General features: G+C 43.1%; 2 protein-coding genes across 4 annotated transcripts in view; both read left to right on the top strand.

The window, feature by feature from the left end:
- Positions 1 to 250: 250 nt before the first annotated feature.
- LOC111767475 (elongation factor G, mitochondrial-like) lies at positions 251 to 13,937 on the top strand. Its single transcript, XM_070259082.1, has 5 exons — positions 251 to 560; positions 916 to 1,000; positions 9,159 to 9,296; positions 10,821 to 10,922; positions 11,456 to 13,937. The coding sequence occupies exons 2-5, from the start codon at positions 944 to 946 to the stop codon at positions 11,492 to 11,494; spliced, it is 336 nt and encodes a 111-aa protein (XP_070115183.1). The 5' UTR covers positions 251 to 560; positions 916 to 943; the 3' UTR covers positions 11,495 to 13,937.
- Positions 13,938 to 15,707: 1,770 nt separating this feature from the next.
- The window catches only part of LOC111771770 (ral guanine nucleotide dissociation stimulator-like), a 99,677-nt gene continuing 93,624 nt past the window's right edge, over positions 15,708 to 21,760 (top strand). For all 3 annotated transcript variants that reach the window (XM_070259079.1, XM_070259081.1, XM_070259080.1), the window contains exon 1: positions 15,708 to 15,824. The gene's annotated coding sequence lies outside the window, so the exon portion shown is untranslated. The remainder of the gene's footprint in view (positions 15,825 to 21,760) is intronic.

Here is a 21,760-nt window from a genome sequence, read left to right as displayed (position 1 = left end):
TGGTAAATGGTTTCTGTTGTATCTTTCCAGAGATTTTTTTTTGCGTATGTATAACTTTTCCCTCTATTTTGTGCAATTGTTAGCATACTGTTCACACTCTTCTGTGTATGTGTCTATTTTCTATGTGTATGTATCTTTTTTTGCCAAATTGAAAATTAGTGACATTCCAAGAATGTTGAAAGCCGTTGTACAGTACGTAGCTTCCAAGCCTGAAAAAGGAACTGATTTTGTTTCTTTTTCTTTATATTTTGACCTTAAGTTATAGAGAACCTGATGCTAGTCTCCGCTAGAGCCAGTACTCCAGAGAGTATCAATGCATTTCATTCATTTGTTGGTTTATAATTGATCTGAAACAAAAAATGTAATTTTTAAGATTAATCATTAAATTTTTTTCTGTTGCAGCTTGCAATCCGAAGAGCTACTCTAAATAGGTCCTTTACTCCTGTCTTTTTGGGAAGTGCCTTGAAGAACAAAGGCGTCCAGCCTCTCTTAGATGCTGTTTTAGAGTATCTACCGAATCCATCTGAAGTCCCGAATTATGCTCTTCTTCATCAGGAGGAGTAAGTCTTGCAAACTGACTCCTAGTTTCTGCAGAAATACGTTAACACTTACGCAATATGATAGCAATGGTTCCTTTAAGAAACAGACTTTTTTAAGCACGCATTGATTATTTTTCTTTCCTGTCACTCCCAGATAATTTCTGTATTTTTTAGTCTGCTCTGGTCCTGTCACCATGTTGTAACTAAGCCCAAGGAAGTTATTCTTACTGATCTCTTTCAAAGAAATTTCATTTATGTGAGGTCAGAAACGTTTAACACACGTGCATTTTCTTAGCTAATACTCTGATGAAATAAATTGATATAAAAGAAGTATTAAATATTGCATCTCATAGATTTATGTTTCTTTTATTTTAAGTGATTCAAAAGAAAAAACCAAAATCTTAATGAACTCCAAAAGAGACAGTTCTCACCCATTCGTAGGCCTGGCTTTTAAACTGGAGGTAAGTTGCTTTCTAATGTATTTAACTGCTGTAGGTAGAGATTTTCTTTTCTTTTAGGTTTTTATTCCTATTATAAATTGACTCCTAAAAGATTTGGTTACAGGGTTCTCTGCTATAAAGTTACTCTTTTTTCCCCCTTTTGATACTGACTCTTTAGAAGGAAGTTACTATGCACAGCCACAGTTAAGGGGTGGGGCATCAGCTCCCCCTCCTGGAAGGAGCAGCATCTACATTAACTTACTTGGGATTCTTCTATATGGGAGAGTTGTCTCTTCACCCCCGTTTATGTGTTTATTCAGTCATTAGTTTATATCAGTATGGATTCATGGATATTTATTTGTAGTTTGAGTTGTAATCCAGTAGTATGTCACTTATTCTGTTGCCCAGCTTTGGCCAGTGGAGCTCTTTCCGTTGGCTCCTGTGTCTTTTTGACGTTCTTCAATGTTTTGCTTTTTTGAATACTTCCTTACTTTGTGGCATTACATGGCCCAAGCCCTAGAATCAGCCATTTCTCTAGGAGCCCTGATTCCTTTTAATCAAGAATAGTATTAGGAACCAAGATTTGAGCATGGAGTGTGCTTTTTGTTGGGATATTGTTGCTTCTGGTCCTAATATTTTAAGTGGGGAAAAATGATGGATAAGTTAGAAGTGTGAAGAGTGGTTATTTCTGGGATGGAATTTTATTTGGGGACTTTTTCCTAGTTTTTATTTTTAAATTTTTACAATCTACTTCTTATTACTTCTAAAATGAGAAAATAATTTTAAATTCAAAAGTAGAAATAACTGTGCAGTGACAATTTTATGCATAAAGCTTTTAAAAATAGGTATTTAGGAATGCTTTCTTAGCATCCCAGAATAGTGATTATTCAGTTTAAAGTATGGAATGTTTTAATATTTAATGGTTTGTATTGCCAGATTGCTTTCATACTCTCAGAATTAATGTACTAGGTTATTTCAATGAGTCTTGTTCAAATTGAGTATTATTTATTAAAAATCAGTACTGATTTCATACATGAAAATGGCATTTTAATATTTCATCTTGCCTTAATTCCTAATGATAGAGAATATTTTTTCATATACTGTTTATGCAGTTGCATTTCCTTTTTTGTAATTGTTTCTTTATTTCTTTTGTCTTTCCTTTTTTAAAATTAGAGTCAAAGTGTTTTACTTATTGGTATGAGCTTTCCCTAATAAAGTTCTCTTTTAAAACAATTAGCGGTTTAAAATTTATATAATCAAATATATGTCTTTATCTTGAGTCATTCTCTCATTTTTAACTGCAGAAGCCCTGCTCTTTGAATATATTTTGTAAATATTTCTTTAGTTTCCTCTGCTTTGTTTATTGGTTGTTAAACCGGCTGGAATTTGTTTTGCTGTGTGCTGTGAGGTAGGGTCTAAGTGGATCTCCTCTGCCTCCAAAGAGAAGACCCATTGTCTCGTTACCAGGTTTTGAACAACGTTACACTTTTCCATTGATTGTCATGTTTTTTTAATCATTATTGACAAATGAATTAAACATTTTAGATTTTTTTTTTTTAAAGATTTTATTTTTTCCTTTTTCTCCCCAAAGCCCCCCGGTACATAGTTGTATATTCTTCGTTGTGGGTCCTTCTAGTTGTGGTATGTGGGACGCTGCCTCAACGTGGTTTGATAAGCAGTGTCATGTCCGCGCCCAGGATTCGAACCAACGAAACACTGGGCCGCCTGCAGCGGAGCGCGCGAACTTAACCACTCGGCCACGGGGCCAGCCCCAAACATTTTAGATTTTTAACTATGCTCTATGGACTCTTCGGTCTAATTGGTGCTAGTTCCATATTTTTTAAGTTTTGGAGTATTTAATTTTTTTAAATATTAGTCAGGGTTAGTTTCTTCTCATTGCCATAGTTTTTAAAGTTTCTATTTTTAACCATTTTTCTAAGTAGATTTTAAATCACTTATCAAATGTTTATATATTCCTCTTGGGATTTTGGTTGCTATTGTGTTAAACCCATAAATTAATGTGGGAAAAATTGGTAACTTTTAAATATATATCTAATTGATTAGTGTTACTGTTCAGGAGGAATTGATTCTTGAATACTCATTTTATATTCAGTCACTTCACAGAACTCTTACTTAGATAGCTTTCCAGGTGATTATCAAAGGGTTTTTTAGATGTATAGTACAATCTTACCATTTCTAATGATGTTTTTGTTGTCTTTCCAATAATTATACCTTATTTTTGTGTCTTATTTTATTAAACTGAACTTATGAAATAATATTAGAAGGCAAAAGCATACTTCCTAATTATATAAATAATTAAAATTTTCTTTTAATAACTTTTATTTTGGAGGAAACAGAAGTAGTATCTTGGATTGTGATACCAAAAAGAATAACAACAACCATTTAACTTATCTTATTCAAAGCTAGTATTAAGGTAGTTTATGACAAACCAAAACATGTATATAAGATGTACTACTAAGATTGATAGGAAATATTTGGAGGTAGTGTGAAGTTCTCCTAAGTTTGATTACTTTTATTATTATTTATTTGATTGAGGTCGCTTTGGTTTATAACATTGTATAAATTTCAGGTACACATCATTATATTTTAATTTCTATGTAGAGTGCATTGAGTTCACCACCAAAAGTGTAGTTTCTCTCTGTCGCCATACACGTGTGCCCCTTTACCCCTTTTGCCCCCCCAGCCCTCTACCACCTGCTGCTTTGGTAACCACCACTCTGTTCTCCTTATCTGTGTGTTTATCTTCCACATAGGAGTGAAGTCATATGGTAATTGTCTTTCTCTGTGTGACTTATTTTGCTTAGCATAATACTCTCAAGATCCATCAGTGTTGTCACAAATGGCACTATTTCATCTTTTTTTATGGCTGAGTAGTATTCCATTGTGTATATATACATATACCACATCTTCTTTATCTGTTTATCCATTGATGGGCACTTAGGGTGCTTCCAAATCTTGGCTATTGTGAGTAATGCTACAGTGAACATAGAGGTGCATATATCTTTTCAAATTAGTGTTTTCATGTTCTTTAGATAAATACCCAGAAGTGGAATAGCTAGATCATATGGTATTTTCTATTTATAATTTTCTGAGTAATCTCCATACTGTTTTCCGTAGTGGCTGCACCAATTTACATTCCCACCAGCAGTGTATGAGGATTCCTTTTCCTATACATCCTCTTCAACACTTATTTCTTGTCTTTTTAATAACAGCCATTCTTACAGGTGTGAGGTGATATCTCATTGTAGTTTTGATTACCTTTCCCTAATAGTTAATGATGTTGAACATCTTTTCATGTGCCTGTTGGCCATCTGTTTATCTTCTTTGGAAAAATGTCTGTTCTTATCCTCTGCCCACATTTTGATTGGGTTGTTCATTTTTTTGATGTTGAGTTAAATGTTTTTTGATGTATTTTGGATATTAACCCTTTATCAGATATATGATTTGCAAATATTTTCTCCCAGTTGGTGAGTTGTCTTCATTTTCTTGATGGTTTCCTTGCCATGCAGAAGCTTTTTGGTTTGAAGGACTCCCATTCATTTATTTTTTCTTTTGTTTCCCTTGCCTGAGTAGACATGATATTCAAAAAGATGCTGCTAAGACTTATGTCAAAGTGTACTACCTATGTTTCCTTCTAGGAGTTTTATGGTTTCAGGCCTTACATTTAAGTCTTTAATCCATTTTGAGTTAATTTTTGTGTATGGTGTAAGATAATGGTCTATTTTCATTCTTTTTCACGTGGCTGTCCAGTTTTCCCAACACCATCTGTTGAAGTGACTTCCCTTTCTGCATTGTATGTTCTTGGCTCCTTTGTCAGAGATCCGTTGTCCATAGATGTGTGAATTTATTTCTGGGCTCTCAATTGTGTTCCATTGATCTGTGTGTCTGCTTTTCTGCCAGTACCATGCTGTTTTGATTACTATAGCTTTGTAGTATATTTTGAAATCAGGGAGTGTGATACCTCCAGCTTTGTTCTTTTTATCAGGATTCCTTTGGCTGTTTGGGGTCTTTTGTTGTTCCACATATATTTTAGGATTCTTTGTTTTATTTCAGTGAAAAATGTCCTTGGGATTTTGATAAGGATTGCATTGAATCTGTAGATTGCTTTAGGTGATATAGACATTTCAACTATGTTAATTCTTCCAATCCGTGAGCACGGAATAGCTTTCCATTTCTGTATGTCTTTTTCAGTTTCTTTCAATAACGTCTTATGTTTTCAGTGTATAGGTCTTTCACCTCCTTGGTTAAATTTATTCCTAGGTATTTTCTTCTTTTTGTTTCAATTGTAAATGGAATTGTATTCTTAATTTCTCTTTCTGCTAGTTCATTGTTCGTGTATAGAAATGAGACTGATTTTTAAATGTTGATTTTGTACACTGCAAGTTTACTGTACTTGTTAATTATTTCTAATAGTTTTTTGGTGAATTCGTTAAGGTTTTCTATATATAGAATCATGTTATCTGCAAATAGTGGCAGTTTTACTTCTCCCTTTCCAATTTGGATCCCTCTTCTTTTTCTTGCTTAATTGCTCTGGCTAGTACTTCTAATAGTATGTTGAGTAAGAGTGATGAAAATGGGCATCCTTTTTGGGTTCCTGTTCTTCGAGGGATGGCTTTCAGTTTTTCGCCATTGAGTATGGGTTGGCTGTGGGTTTATCATAAATGGATGTTGAATCTCGTCAAGTGCTTTTTCTGTATCTATTGAGATGATCATGTGATTTTTATTCCTCTTTTTGTTATTGTGGTGAATCACATTGATTGATTTGTGGATGCTGAGCCATCCATGTGCCTGGAATAAATCCCACTTGATCGTGGTGTATGAGCCTTTTAATGTATTGTTGTATTTGATTTGCTAATATTTTGTTGAGAATTTTTGCATCTATGTTCATCAGTAATATTGGCCTGTAATTTCCTTTTTTGTGTTGCCCTTGTCTGGTTTTGGTTTCAGGGTAATATTGGCCTTGTAAAATGAGTTAGGAAGCATCCCGTCCTCTTCATCTTTTTGGAAGACTTTGAGAAGGATAGGTCTTAAGTCTTCTTTGAATGTTTGGTTGAATTCACCAGAGAAGCCCTGTGGTCCTGAAGTTTTGTTTTGTGGGAGGTTCTTCATTACTTCTTCAATCTCTTTATTTGTGATTGGTCTATTCAGATTCTCTATTTCTCCTTGATTCAGCTTTGGGAAGTTGTAAGAGTCTAAGAATTTATCCATTTCTTATATGTTATCCAGTTTGTTAGTGTATATCATGTATAATGTATATCATGTATATCATGGTGCATAGCTCTTGATGGTATTCTTATAATCCTTTGTATTTCTTTGGTATCTGCTGTAATTTCTCCTCTTTCATTTAAATATATATTTAAATAAAATATTTAAAACTGATTTTATTTATTTGTGCCTTCTCTCTCTTTGTAATTTTTTTGTTGGGGAAATTGGCCCTGAGCTAACATCTGTGCCAATCTTCCTCTATTTTGTATGTTAGTTGCCACCACAGCATGGCTTGATGAGCAGTGTGTAGGTCTGTGCCCAGGTTCCAAACCTGCGAACCATGGGCCCCTAAAGCATAGCTCGTAAACTTAACCACTACACCACCAGGCCAGCCCATGAGCCTTCTCTCTTTTTTTCTTAGTCTGGCTAAGGGTTTGTCAATTTTGTTTATCTTTTCAAAGAATCAGCTCTCAGTGTCATTGATCCTTTCTATTGTCTTTTTAGTCTCTATTTCATTTATTTCCACTCTGATTTTTATTATTTCCCTCCTTCAACTGACTTTGGGTTTTGTTTGTTCTTCTTTTTCTAGTTCTTTTAGGTATAGTGTTAGATTGTTTATTTGAGATTTTTCTTGTTGCTTGAGGTAGGCCTGTATTGCTATTTAGTTCCCTCCTGGTACCACTTTTCTGCATCCCATAAGCTTTGCTATGTTGTGTTTTCATTTTCTTTTGTTTCCAGGTATTTTTTGACTTCTCCTTTTATTTGTTCATTGATCCAATAGTTGTTCAGTACATGTTTAGTCTACACATATTTGTGACTTTTTCAGCTTTCTTATTGTAGTTCATTTCTAGTTTCATAGCATTGTGATCAGAAAAGATGCCTGATATGATGTCAGGTGTCTTAAATTTATTGAGGCTTGTTTTGCTTCCCAATGTATGGTCCGTCTTTGAGAATGTTCTTTGTGCCCTTGAGAACAATGTATATTCTGCTGCTTTGAGATGGAATGTTCTGTATACATCCATGAAGTCCATCTGGCCTAGCATTTTGTTTAAGGCTACTGTTCCTTGTTGACCTTCTGTCTGGATGATCTGTCCATTGTGTAAGTGGGGTGTTGAAGTCCCCTACTATTATTGTCTTGCTGTCAGGACAGGGTATTCTTGGCTGACAGTTTTTATCTTTCAATATTTTGAATATATCATTCCACTCTGTCCTGGCCTGTAGAGTTTCTGCTGAGAAATCTGCTGATAGCCTGATGTGGGTTCCTTCGTATGCTATTTTCTCTGGCTGCTCTTAATATTCCTCCTTTGTTGTTGACTTTTGGCAGTTTTAATGTAAAGTGCCTTGAAGAAGGTCTTTTTGCATTGAGATAAGTAGGGGTTCTATTAGCTTTATGGACTTGTATATCCAGTTCGTTCCTCAGTTTTGGGAAGTTCTCAGCTGTTATTTCTTTGAATAAGCTCTCTGCTCCTTTCTCCCACTCTTCCCCTTCTGGGATACCCATTGTCCTTATGTTGCTTTTCCTGAGTTGGATATTTCTCCATTTTCTTCATTTTTAAAAAATCTTAGTTCTTTCTCCTCTTCCACCTGAATCATTTCTAGATCTGTCTTCAAGCTTGCGAATCCCTTCTTCCATATGGTCTGCTCTATTTCCAATGCTTTCTAGTTTTTTTCATCTCATTAATTGTGTTCTTTATCTCCAGAATTTCTGGGGGGTTTTTAGTTTCAGTCTCTTTGGTGGAGTGCTCCTTCTGTTGATTTTATTCCTGAGCTCATTGAACTGTGTTTCTGAGTTTTCTTGTAACTCAGTGAGTTTCTTCATGACAGCTATTTTGAACTCTGTCAGTTAGATCACAATCTTCCGTGACTTCCAGTTTGGTCTCTGGAGGGTTGTTGTTTTCCTTCTGTTCTGTGTGTTGCTGTGCTTCCTCATGGTGGGTGATGAGTTCATCCCCTGCCAGTGCATTCATGGTGGTACCCACCTTTCTTGTTTGGGCACGGCTTTGGTTACTTTGATTCTGAGGTGCTTCTGGTTGCATTTCAGAGCCTGCACTTTCCACCCTCCACTGCCTCTGCTAGAGGCATCGTCAGTGCTCTCTTGTGCTGCTTGTGCCTGCGAGGTTGCTGCTTATGATGTCCCCACAGTCGTGGGTGTTGCCACTGGGGTCACCAGGCTGCAAGCACCTCTGCTGGGTCTCGTGTTCCTCCACTAGCTCTCTGTGGGCTCTCCACGGGCTCGGGTGCTGCTGCCCCGTGCACCACCTGTGCTGCTGCTCCCAGGTTATCTGGGGATGCTGGCAGTACTACTACCAGAGGCACTCAGTTCACAGGTGTTACTGCCAGTGACTGAGGTCTGGGGTCTCGTGTGCAGCCCCTGCTGCTGGTAGGGCTGGTGTCAGGAGTGCTGCCACTAGAGGATGGGTGACAGGTACTGCTGTGACTCCTGGAGCCTCAGGTTGCAGGTGCCACCCGCCACTGCAGGGGAAAGGAGAGGGGTTAAGTCACAAGTGCCACTGCTGGGAGAGGGGCAGGGGCTGAGCCAAAACTGCTGTTGCTGCTCGTGCAGCCTCTGGTCTCCAGTGCCACTGTGCTTTTTGAAACTTCAGGTCAGGACACCACCACAAGGGGTATCTGCATTTTAGATGCACCCTTGCTGCTGGGAGGGCTGGTGTTGGAGTTGCCAATACTAGAGGAGGACACCGGGGCTGCTTCCCTAGTTCCACTGCCTCCCAGAGGTCCAGTCCACCCACCTTCAGGTGTTTATATGTCTGGATCTCTCAGGGTTTCTGGTGTGCTGTGCACCTTTTGTTTGTCATTCGATCTCCTACTGGCTGTAACTTAGAGGGGAGACACAATGGGAACAGCTCACTCTGCCATGATACTGACATCACTCCTAATTTTGATTTTTTTGTTTCTTTTTCATTTCTTTCTACCCTTACCCAATCTTGACTTCTAGGCAGGTCGTTTTGGACAGTTAACTTATGTTCGCAATTATCAAGGAGAGTTGAAGAAGGGTGACACCATCTATAACACCAGGACAGGAAAGAAAGTGCGAGTGCAGAGGCTCGTTCGCATGCATGCCGACATGATGGAGGCAAGTACAGTCATTGCTGTGAGGTCCAAAATTTCTCTGATGTCCGTGAAATACATCTACCTTCTTGGTATCCTGAACCCCATGGGGAAATCACTTCTATTGAACATGTTTTCCTGGCTTCTTTCTTTTTAATTAGCTGTGCTACAGGTCTGATGGAGCACTTTGGTAAAGGTTAAATCAGCAGATGATAAGAACACATTCCACACCACTATTTGTGAGTTAGCTGTATTTCCTCAATGGCCGAGGTTAAGGAGAAGGGACAGTTTGGTCCCTGAGACTCAGAACACAAGATTCAGCCCTTAAGAGCTATCATTACAAAGAGTATAATAGGTTTTTAGGACAGTGGAACTGTGGTTCTCAAAGGTAAGTGAGAGTAATAAATTCACACATAATTTCCCACATTGTTTAGTGGATTTACTTTCTGAAATATGGTGGATGTGAAAGTTGTTTTTAACCCTAGAGTTTTGTATTCGTAGAACCAGCCCCTTGACAGGTCCCATTGGTGCTGGAATCTCTCTGAAGATTGAAAGCCTTTTGAGATCTGGTCTGGAAGATGAACTTCGGCTTAGGGCTTGAATGCTTGAATTGGCTCTGAGTCTGTCCTGGCCTTCTCTTGTCCACGGGGTTAGGCCTTGGCAGGAGTACCAAGTGTGTGTGATTGTCTTCTACTCTCAGCCTTTCCCAGTTCAGCTCTGTATTCCTGGAGAAATTTAGTTGTCTAAGCAAAATCTTGACGTTCAGAAATTTTTGGTGGCCATAACTTTTGTGTCTCCTGGAACATAAATAGGCAGTCTCGATCTTGGGCAGCATTGCTGTTTTCTGAGATGGGCAACAGGGGCAGGCTGGAGGGGTTAGTGCTGGCACTGCTGTTTCATGGGCCAGAAGCTAGGCGATCTGTACAGCTGTGTAACCGTTACAGACAGACACACACACTTGCTCCTTCACAGTCAGTCGCAGCTCATTCACAGCTGTTCAGAATGAACTGTTAGTATAAAAGGACAAAAAGCAGAAAGCTTAGAGGCACCAATGCTTTGTTCTTAGAGTTCCTGTGTTTTCTTAACTGCTTACACCTGTGAGAAATTGATTATTTTAAGTACAATGGGCTCCATTCTCCTTGTTTTCAAAACTTCCTTTGCAGGTTTTCCGTGTAAGCCTTTGCCATACACATCTCATTGGACTATGGCAGCACATATAGTACATGCTTTTTAATTCAATAGAAATCGCTTTAGAACTGTGAGGCTCTGTGTTCTGTCAGTGCTGCAGATCCTCCAAGTCATGAGGCCGTATCTCTGAGTTTCTTGTCGACTGAGATGTGGTTTAAAGAGGGGCCCTGTTTAAGGTGTTTTGCTGTGGTTGATTGGCGGTGTTGCAGTGGTTGTAGCTAATTCATTCTTTGTAGAATTCATGGTGAGATTCTGCCATGTTTATTTATGAACAATGTATTTATTCTGCAGTTACTTTTTAGTTACCATGCCCTGATTTGTATTACTTGCGAGTATCATTTTGTGTTCTTTCTTTATTTAGGATGTTGAGGAAGTGTTTGCTGGAGGCATCTGTGCATTATTTGGCATTGACTGTGCTAGTGGAGACACATTCACAAACAAAGACAATAGTGGTCTTTCTGTGGTGAGTCATTTAATTTTAAAGCTGTTTATCACTTGAGTTTCAAAAGTCTGTGTTTCTATGTAGTACCTTTAGTACCTCAGAAAAACAGCCACTGAGGTTTTCATTGAGTGCCATAGGCATCACGTATAGTTTGGCTGTGGCTCTTTAAATGTCCCCTAGACACAGCTGGACCTGTAGCTCTGACTCCTCTGCCTCCCCATTTTGGGTGCCTCTCTAATTGCCGTCACCAGCATCAGGCTAGTCCCAGTGGAGTGCCAGCTCTTTATTAACTCAGCAACCAGAGGGCGGGCCCTCAAACCCCAGGAGAACTGCTGGACCAGACTGTAACGTTTAGGCTAGACCTGGGGAGAACAGAACAGGACAGAACCATGGTCTGAAGGCAAGATGCAGCTAGACAGCATGACTGACTGCAGCCTGCCCTGTGGCACTCACACAGGTGCCTTTTCAGCATCAGCGACCCTGAAGGGAGGAACGTGCTCGGCAGCCGCTGCCTTTGAATCCCCTTCACTGACTCCCCTTTTTTGCCTCTACAGGAGAGCAGCCTCTCCTACAGTATGACCACTTGTTCGTGAGGCTGGTTCCTCTCCTGAATTCAGTAAAGAAAGAATATGAGTACTTAGGGGACAGGTAATTTGCAGTGAAGGAATTTACAGTGGGTCGTTTATGTAAGAACTGGTCCAACGCTAACAAGTGAGCACTATAATAGCTCCTGTATACAATGATGAACTCATAATTTTGTAATTTAATTTTTTTGTATAAAATATTCTCTAATGTCTATGGTTTTACAAATGATTTAAGATACTACAAAAATCACACAGGAGGGCACTGATAGCTCTTCAGTGCTGGGAGCTTATTCCACAGACCACCCCGGCAGTGGTTTCGAAGGTCTGTGCCTGTGGAGAGAAGGGGCCTGGAATGCCCTACTATCCAGTAATTTTACTCCCAGGTGTATATACTAGAGAAACTCTTGCAGGCATGCACCAAGAGAGAATACAAAATTAATTTATGAAATCATTGACCATAATAGCAAAAAACTACAAACTCAAACATCCACAGAAAGAAGATGAATACATAAATTATAGAACAGTCACCGAGTGGAATGTTAGATAGAAGTGATAGAAATGATAGAAAATGATAGAACTATGTGTAACCACATGGAAGGATCTAGAAACATAATATTGAGTGAAAATATACGGACCAGAGAACTATCTACAGTAAGACACCATTTTTATAAGCTCAAAATGAAGCAAAACTGAAAAACATACTAGTTAGGGATACAGAGATATGTGATGAAGTTATTTTTAAAAAGACAAGGGGAGGGGATGATAAAACACAAAATTCGGGATAGTGGTACCTGTGGTGGGCAGGCAGGGAGGTGGGATAGGGCAAGAGCTCCTGGGCCGGGACAAGGATCTTGGTCACAGTGCAGTTTCTAGGTCAGGTGGCGGTTGGTGGGTGCAGCACTCACGGTCGCTGCGCTTCCCAACACTTCCATGTGCTCTTCTGTATGTAGAGTTTCAAAGGTTTACATACATAAGCATATACTGAGAGAATATTAGTACGAGTCCTACTCGATACTCAACGCATATTTACGTGCAGATAGCAGGAACAATATAAGAACACTAACACACTGATAATTGAGAGATTGAAAAATGTGCAGAGAATTTCTGTATGTATGAAAGGTTCATTTAAAATTTAATTCAGGGGATTTTTATTACATTCAGAGGCTCAGACGATAAGGCACCTTACATTTGAGTTTTATAACTTTGTAATAAGTGGCAAAAACAAAAAGAAAGGAGGACATCATGGGACAACATCATACTGGAAAATAGATTTATTTTTTATTAAACTGTGTCTTAAAGATTTCTTAAACCTAAGAGCTACAACTCTGAAAGTTTTTCTGAGAATATATTACTTCTAAAAGCTATATTTTATGTTCTTTGTATACTTGGAAGGCTAACATAAGTTGCGTAATTGAAAATGATAATTACCTGGTGACTCTTTTGTCCTTATTATTATATCTCATGAAAACTTAGGATTGCAATTAGCTCTTTATTCATTACCACGTCGCTTGTAATGGTAAAATGTGTGCATAATGTACATCCCATGGCACTTCTTTCTTCCCTGTGAAATTCAGACAGTATTTTACTCTAGCAACAGATCTTTTAGGCTTTACATAGAGACGGAGCTTACCTACACTTGTCTTCTGCCCCACAAGAGTTTTTAGTGGATGCGGTCAATATTTATAGAGCAGTGCTGGTCCCAAAGGCTGACGCCAGAATTGTGGAATAGGACCCCGTGTATTCTTTCTGAGATTTCTGTAACAGAGATCTACTGAAATGTTATTAGAGAAATACAAAAATTAGACTAATCATCTCAGCATCCCCGGGCAATCAGTGGATGTTAGAGTACTGAATCGGTGGTCAGAACTGAGCTTGAGTTTCCAACTTGTTATTTGCTGAATTGTGATATTCATTTAACATCTTTGTGCCTCATTTTCTTCATATTAATAAAGTGATAAAAGCTCCTTTATTCTCCTCATAGGATTGTTAGGAGGCTGGAAGTCAATACACATGAAAAGACTTTACAACCTCAAGGAATATGCAAATATTAGTTTGTCACTAGAGGAAGGTGTTTTTTATTAATCAAACATAGTAAGATTCAGAGTAAAATATTAAAAAAAGCATATTTAGGCCTTTTAAAAATTACTATGTAAAGTACATGAATTTCTCAGCAGAAAGAAGATGCCTATAGGGTCTGCTTGAAAAATCATTTTATTGATTTTCACACAAACGAACTACAGATCTTCCCTGACTTACAGTGGGGTTACATCCCGATAAACGCATTGAAAGTTGAAAATATCGTAAGTCGAAAATGCATTTAATACATCTAACCTACTGAACATCTTAGCTTATCCTAGCCTACCTTAAATGTGCTCAGAACACCTACGTTAGCCTACACTTGGGCAAAACATCTTACACGAAGCCTATTTTACAATAAAGTGTTGATATCTCATGTAGTTTATTTATTTATTTGTTTGTTTTTGAGGAAGGTTGGCCCTGAGCTAACATCTGCCGCCAATCCTCCTCTTTTTGCTGAGGAAGACTGGCCGCGCCGGCCACGCTGGGAGGCTCCCTGTCCCTCCGGGGAACGGCAGCGCCCAGGGGAGCCTCCGTGCCGGAGTCCCCTGCTCGCGGGTGGCAGCTCGCAGAGGCAGCCCCTCCTCGCCCTCCGGGGGCGAGAATCTGAGCGACCTCCAGGCGCCCCAGTCCTCACTTGCTGTCCTCCTCCAGAGGGTCTTGGCCCCTCGCGAGGAGGCTGCGAGGCCCCGATCCTCCTCGCCTCGGGGGATCCGGGCAGGCCCCCGCCACCGAACCCCAGCGGCCGGCCCGCTCCGCCCCGCTTTGCGAGGCGGCAGACGTGCGTCCCTTCTCGCTTGCCTTATGCGGGCGACGCGGGGACGGCGCTACCGCGCGGCCTGCCGGAGGGGGGCGCTCACGCCCGGGCTTCTGCTTTCCAGCCGGCGGCCGCGGCTCCCGGGCAAGGAGCGTGACGACGACCAGGGTCAGTGTCGTGTTGTCCCGGGAGCCCGCGCGGGAGGAGGAACCAGCGTCCGCTCGAGCTCGGTCGTGGACGCGCCCCTCGCCTCGCCCTCGCTTCGCTGGGCCGCTCGGGGCTGCGTGTGCGCCAGCCCCCGCCGAGGCTCCCTGGCCTCTGACAGCTCGCCCGGAGCCCCGGGGCCTCGAGTCCCGGCTCCGGGGGCGGGGCGATCGCGCGCGGGGCGGGGCGAGCGCGCGGGGCGTGGCGAGCGCGGGGGCGGGGCGAGCGCGGGCGACGCCGAGCCGAGTCAAGCCGAGCGGAGCGCGAGCTGCCGGGAGAAGCACGCAGAGCCGCCGGCCGCCTGCGGCTCCGGGTCCATCGTGCTGCGTCGCCGGGCTCCGCGGAACCCGCCTCTGCCCAGGCTCCCGCAAAACTTTTTTTCTCGGGGGACCGGCGTCTGAAGGGGTCGGCGGGCTCGCGGCTCAGCGCTCCCTTACAGCGGCGGCCGAGGGGACTCGCCTCGCTCCCCGCCGGCTCTCGCGACCCGCGCCGCCTCACCTGCTGACCGCTCCGCGAGCGGCGAGGGGCCCGCGGAGGGGCCGCGCGCGCGCCGGCGCCCCTGGACTCTCCTGCCCGCCGCGGCCGAGCTGCCCGGCGCAACTTTCGCTTGACTGCCGCCGCCCAGCCCGGGCGCCGCTGCCGCTGCCACTGCCGCCTAACAAAGGGGCGCAGAAAGGGGCGGCGGCGCGTGCGGCGGGCGCGGGCGCCGGTGCGCAAGGCGCGGGCCTCGGGCCGCGAGGCCGGGAGACAAAATGGAGGCTGCCTGTGCTCTCCGGGCCGCGCCGAGCCGCCGGCGTCCGCCCCCCGCCCGGCTCCGCAGCCTCCTGCTGCCCCTCCCGCGGGCCGTCCCCCCGCGCTCCGGACCGGCGAGCCTTCGGGGCGCGCGCGTGCTGGTGGTCGGGCTCTAGCGAGGATACAATGACTTTGTTGTCTCTGCTGGGTCGCCTCATGCGCTACTTCTTGCTGAGACCCGAGACGTTCTTCCTGCTGTGCATCAGCTTGGCGCTGTGGAGTTACTTCTTCCACACGGACGAGGTGAAGACCATCGTCAAGTCCAGCCGGGACGGCGTGAAGATGGTCAAGGGCAAGGTGGCCGAGATGGTGCAGAACGAGCGGCTCGGGGGCCTCGACGTGCTGGAGGCGGAGTTCTCCAAGACCTGGGAGTTCAAGAGCCACAACGTGGCGGGGTATTCCATCCAGGGCCGGAGAGACCACGTGGAGGACCGCCTCGAAGTTCTCACGGACCTGGCCAACAAGTCGCACCCGTCCATCTTCGGGATCTTCGACGGACACGGGGGCGAGGTAGGAGTTCTCCGGGGCTTTGTTTGACAGGGTGTGCTTGTGTGAGTGTGAGTGTGTGTGTACACCAGGACGTTGCCTGCGCCGCGGGGTAGGACCTGGGTGCGAGGGGCGTGGTGATGACCTGGTGCCGGCTGGACAAGACCACTCGTTCAAATGCGGCTCAAGTTGCCCAAAACACGGCTGGATCCCGTTTGGGGGAGGGAGGGCCGTCCACAGCCGGGTTCGTGCCTCGTGACTTGTGAGGTTCCCCAGGGCCGGAGCCCAGCAGTGTCCGTGCGGGCTTCGCGGGAAGAGTGAGTGGTTTCTGGGGTGGCCTTTGGCCCGGGGCCTCAGAGCTTCAGTTCTGAGGTTTGGGCTGAGCTGGGCACAAAGACGGAAGAAAGTGTCTGTGATGCTTCGTTGGGGAAAGGGACAGAATCTTCAGAGGCGAGTCAGGGTGGGTGAAGGAGCTGGGACTCCGTGCCCTGCCTGCGCCCCGAGGAGGCGCCCGAGGGGCGTCTCTGCGCTGCTTCCCGGCTCCATTAACTTGGCGGGTGCAGTGCGGCCAGGTGACAGCCGGCCGCCCGCGTTGGCTGGATCGGGGAGCGGGACCGAGCTGCCTCCGGTCTTTTGCAGGGGTGGCGGCGCTCGGATCTTACCCCCACGCCCTGGCCGGCGTGAGCGCGAAGAGGTGTCCTTGCTGCTAAACCCCTTTATTTGGGGTTTTCTCGGAGCCAGAGGCGAAGGTAGAGGCCGAGTCAGGTCTCTCTCCCGCATTTCTGTGGCGCCCTGCTTGTGCGCGGGGCTCGGATTTCCTGGAGGTGGAGGCGGGGCTTGGCTCTGGTCCTCGGGCGTGGGCTCAGGCGGGGTGAGTGGCACAGGTGGCCTCAGCGCCGCGCTCCACAGAGCCCCAGGCCGGCCCCATCTCTCTCAGTTTGACAGTTTGTGACAGTTTATTGCTGAATACTTTTTTTTTTGTTTTTTTGCAGCATAATTTCTTACTCATGCTCGCCCTCCTTCGCCATTTCCCCCTCCCCCACACCCCCATGCTCCCATCCAGCTTTTCCCCCACCTCTCTTCTTTGCCCTTCTGGCGTCTGGATGGGAGGTAGGGCATGTCACTCCTTTTCAAGGGCTTGCTTGTTCTTCAGTCTTTGTTTTGGGTGGACGTTGAGAAAGCTTTCAATTGGTTAGCTTATCTGCATCTTCGATGCAAAATCACTTCACCCATTGCTCTGCTCCTCCTTCCAGGACAGTGTGTTTTCCTGCCTTGTAGAACCAACTTTGCCAGGAGTGACAAACTTAGTTGGAAAATGTATTTGGTAGAGCTGAAGTCAGTTTCTCCTGTTTCCGCCCGCCCCAGCCCTTTCTGTATTCTGGCTTTGCTACTCAGGGTTTCTTGCTGGTTGTGATTCGCAGCCTCTGGTGTAGTGTGGGCTTCCTTTCCCCTCACAGGAGGAGGAGGATGTGAACTTGATTGACAGACATGCTGTGTACTTGAGGAAGACACACCTTAATGATGAGGTCGCCAGTATAATGACTGATTTGTTTCCTTGGTTTGAGTTAGAATGTGCGTATTTTCATTTTATGTGCCTGGCCTGTTGTAAACCATTCAGCAAAACTTATATTTATTATATACTTTTTACATTAAAATTGTTGGCAGATGATAGTCTGCTTCTGGCCTTAGCACAGTTTTGTGTTTAATTGAAAGGTCTGGATATACTATTAATGTTGTGGAACTTTGGGTTGTACTTGTTTGGCTGTGCTATATTGACATATTTTGAGCCCGCACGTGTAAGTGAATGGGTATTTTAAGTTTTCTATTAAGTTGATATTCTAAAACCTGAAAGTTTCAGACCCAAGCAGATTTCAGGTTGAAAAATTTCCAGTACTATTCTCCAGTAAATATACCATCCAGAAAAGGGACATGATAAATGCTCTTATTTAACTAGGAGTGTTTTACATGTACAGGGCTTTTCATTAAGTTCTTAAATGCTAAACAAGAAGATGATCATTGTTAGCCAAACTATGAAATGCTTTCCGTTGTGCCTTACATTAGAAAGCCTGCTGTTTGCAAAATAATTAATATAATCAGTACCCTTAAAAATAAAGTAATTTTCTATTTCTAACCTCCTGCAGTATGGAGCCAGTTCATTCATTTTGGCTTTGTTTTAGAGCAAAATAAGGAAAGTGCTGTAAAAAGGAGTGAGTTAGTTGCTATTGGGAATATGATAATAACAAAGAATATTAGGTGGTAATTTCCCTCTGATTTTTCTTTTATTCAAAGAAAATCCCACCATCAAATTCTTGCCTTTTGTGGTGTTCGGCTCCTTGAACACTCACCAGAGGAGGGTGCCACTGTTTGATTTTGGTGTAAATGATAGTTATCTCCTTTCAGAAAAGAGGAAGCTTTTTCTGAACTATTATTTATGTATATGCTTCTGTTGAGTGGTACAGAAGACCAACGAGGTTAACTTATTTCTAATAATTCAAACTGCTAAGATAGGCTATAAAAAACCAGGGCCCGTCTATAGTGCTAGTGCTTTTTAGATCCAGAAGGGACCTAAGCCACCTCATATATCCATTTCATCCCATGTTTTAGATGAGATGTTTGTTGATGGCTGGAGAATTTGTGACCTTCCTAAGCCTACACAGCGAGTTCAAGGCCTTCAGTTTGGTGACCTTCATATTAAACCACTGACAAATTAGTTTGCATATTTATCTGGATAGATGGATAGCACACGAGGGATACAGAGATGAGTGAGCTATGATCCCCATCCTCAGAACGTTTCAGTGGAGTGAGAGAGAGATTTGTGTACCAGCACTTAGTGCCATGGGGTGCTTAGGGTGTTAGGGGACCCTGAGGAGGGGCATTTCAATCAGGCTGGGAGGTGGAAGCCGTGGGAAGACACTTGAAAGCAGTGATTTACTGCAAGCTCGAAAGGGGGCTTGGGCTTGAGATCTGGCTTTGAATCTCTGCTCTGCCTTATCCAGCTGTGGCCTCGGGTGGGTGGCTTGAGCAGCTTTATCTGGGAGATTTTGATCTGAAACAAGGCTAATGATGCATGTACGGCACCCCCTCATCAGTTGTATTGTACCCTCTCTAGAGAAGTTCCTAATGGAGAGAAGGCTGTGGAGGAAGAAAGCTCACAGACCAAGAAGCCTGCAGTGTTAGGGCGATGATGTCCAAGGGAAGGAGACCTGCATGTGAAAGGGACAACTTTGTCCCTAAAAAGGTGTAGGTTGGATAATTCATTGGGTATTCCCCAAACTCTCTGTCTCTCTTTGGTCTAACTTGTGGTGAATTGACTATCAATCCAGGATACCTCGTATCCTAGCATTAGGCAAGCAGCGTTGTGGCTTCAGATGTGAATTTTCTGATTAGTGAGAAGGGATATTCTCTTTGATTAATTAGTAAATTGGTATTCTCATTTGCATTTCAGTCCCTTCTAGTTGGGTTAGGATGAGTTAGTTCTCTTGAGTCTACTCAAGTGTGTATGTTTGATAAAGATATGTGTTTGGCCTTGTTATGCTGAGGACCAGACTCTGGATGCCTGTGACTTCTAGATGGGTGAGATCTTAAAGGGCCTTGTCTCGGTGGCCCTACAGGCCAGCTTCCTCACTTGATGGCCTTGGGCCCTTGAGACATTCTAACCACGATACTATGGGTGGATGGTTGACTGTGTGTGTGTGTGTGTGTGTGTGTCTAAGGCTATGGCAGTGCTTGTGTTGCGGTATAGCAAAAGATGAAGACAACAAAAAGGCAAAAAAGAACATAGCTCAAATTGTATCAACTGATGTGGGAAGGTTATCTTTAAAATTAAAAAATAATGTTTATGTAGGAAAACGATTTTTTTGTGCTTACCTGTAGTTTTTTATCCGCAAGCAAAAGATGGGTTTTTGTTTTTACTTTTTATGTTATCTAGAGAAAATATCACCAGTCCTTTGAGGTAACTTTGTGAATGCTTATAGCGGAAAGCTGCCCAGAAGAGCAGATTGTTAGGTGCTCCATGTGCTTGTGGGCATTATGGTCTGAAAGGTCACGTATCATTGTCTTGTACGGCTGAGACACAGCCTCGCCAGTGGTTAAGCTCAGAGTTCCACATTGACATCAGAGAGGAGCACCCATCAGATGCTTGTCAGGAGCTGCGGTCTTGAGGCTCAGCAGTTCTCCAAATCTCCAAAGAGAAAGTGCTTGTGGAGGGATGCCTGAAGGATGCACACAGTCTAGTGCTGTAGATCAGGGGCTCTTATCCTTTCTTGAGTCATGCTTCTCTGAGGATGTTATGAAACTACAAACGTATCCCTCCGAGAAATGGACTTGTGCATCAAGTTTTGTTTATAATTTCAAGGTAAGTGGATGCATGAAGCCTCTGGATTTTAGGTTAGTGTAGGTGGAATGAAATCTGTTTCTGATAAAGCTAGACCTGCAGGGGCTGTGTAGTGGACCCTTTCCTTGGGTGGGTTGCCTTCCTCTTCATCATTTGCGTTGATTTGACTTGTGTGCTGTCATGTGCCTGGGAGGGTCATTATGAGGGATGGTCTTCCGAAGCTGTGACAAGTCAGCTGCAAGGATGTCGTTGAGTATTTGATTTGTTACACGATGTAGTTTCCTCTTATGAAGACCAAGGGGGAGAGAGTTCTCTGATAGCTTTTATTTTTATCTTAAGATGCTGACTCGTGTAACTGATTGGATCGTCCTGTTTTTGTTGGCTGCTAGAATTCTTAGAGCCAAACCTCTGACCTTCCTCGAGCAAATGTGCAGAATTTTATAGAATACATTAATTTGGTGCATGAACCTACTCCCAGGACAGCCTCTCTTTCCTGCATTCAGCGTTCTTTTGTCCCATTTTTCTCTTTCTGCTCTTAGGTATGTCATTTTATCTTGTTGTGGTATATGTACTTATGTACGTTTCACTGGATCCTTTCTGAAATTAGATATAGCTCTGAATAAATAAATAATGAGTGGCACGAGTGATCTGCTCTCAGACGTTACAGCTGCTCTTAGTAAATGTTGGGTTCCCACATTACTGATGTACAAGAGGCCTGTGGATTTAGTATGGACAAATGCCTTATGGTTTAAGAGAAAATTCACATTATTTTGGTTTAAAGTGGCACATTAAGATTTCTGCCAAAAGGCAAGGAGCACTTCCCCCTTAATAAGCCCCCTCCCCTTGCCCCCATCCTGTGTTTAGGAACCTTTTTGAGTTGACTGCTGACCTTGGTGCCTCTTCTGAACGGATTATTTAGATGTTCAGTTCAGTTAAACCAGCATTTTCTATATAGTCTGCCACGTGTGGAAAACAGTGTTAAACTCTCTCTGATGCCTGAAGATCAAGCAGTGCATTCTCTGCCCTCAGGGAGCATTCCATCTACTTGGAGAGATGAGCCCGCCCCCCCTCCCCCCCCCCCCGTTTTTTTTTTTGGTGAGGAAGATTAGCCCTGAGCTAACAGATTTGGACAATAGTGAGTTTGGTTAGAAATTTGTTTCCTTCCTCCCTTCTATTTAGATATTTTCTGGAATTCATAAAATGTTCATCGACCATTTCCTCCCCAATTTGTAAAACGTTATTTCTGTCATACCTTATCTAAATGGACTCATTTTAAAACAATGAAAAGATATGTTATATATAAGGTCTGATTTATTCAATGGAAAGGCATTTATTACTATGTTACTTTGTTACCGAGACTAATTTAGGTTTTGTTACAGGAGATAGCTTTTCCAAGACTAAAAAACAGCGCAATGTCTTCATTTCTCTTAAATCATTTCGTTTCCCTGACAGTCATTTTACAATAAAAAATATGTGTATCATTCAGTCTCAGATGTAAGTGGTCCCTGGACTCTGTCCAGTTTAAATACTGGGTAACTCATTAGGGACTCAGTTTTTTAAATAATATTTTTATTTTGAGTGTTAATATTTCAAGCACTTGTTTTATTCTTAATTTCTACTTTGATTC

This window comes from Equus caballus, unplaced genomic scaffold, assembly GCF_041296265.1.
Source record: "Equus caballus isolate H_3958 breed thoroughbred unplaced genomic scaffold, TB-T2T haplotype2-0000778, whole genome shotgun sequence".
Taxonomy (NCBI): Eukaryota; Metazoa; Chordata; class Mammalia; order Perissodactyla; family Equidae; genus Equus; species Equus caballus.
Note: the sequence above shows the minus strand (reverse complement) of the source record. Positions and strands in the feature narration are given on the sequence as shown.

Bases quoted from the DNA above. Each gene is read 5' to 3' on its own strand.
- LOC111767475 (XM_070259082.1), top strand. From the start codon at position 944: ATGAACTCCAAAAGAGACAGTTCTCACCCATTCGTAGGCCTGGCTTTT. The intron at 9,297-10,820 runs GCAAGTACAGTC...TTCTTTATTTAG, and splicing joins TGCATGCCGACATGATGGAG to GATGTTGAGGAAGTGTTTGC. The intron at 10,923-11,455 runs GTGAGTCATTTA...TTGCCTCTACAG, and splicing joins ACAATAGTGGTCTTTCTGTG to GAGAGCAGCCTCTCCTACAG.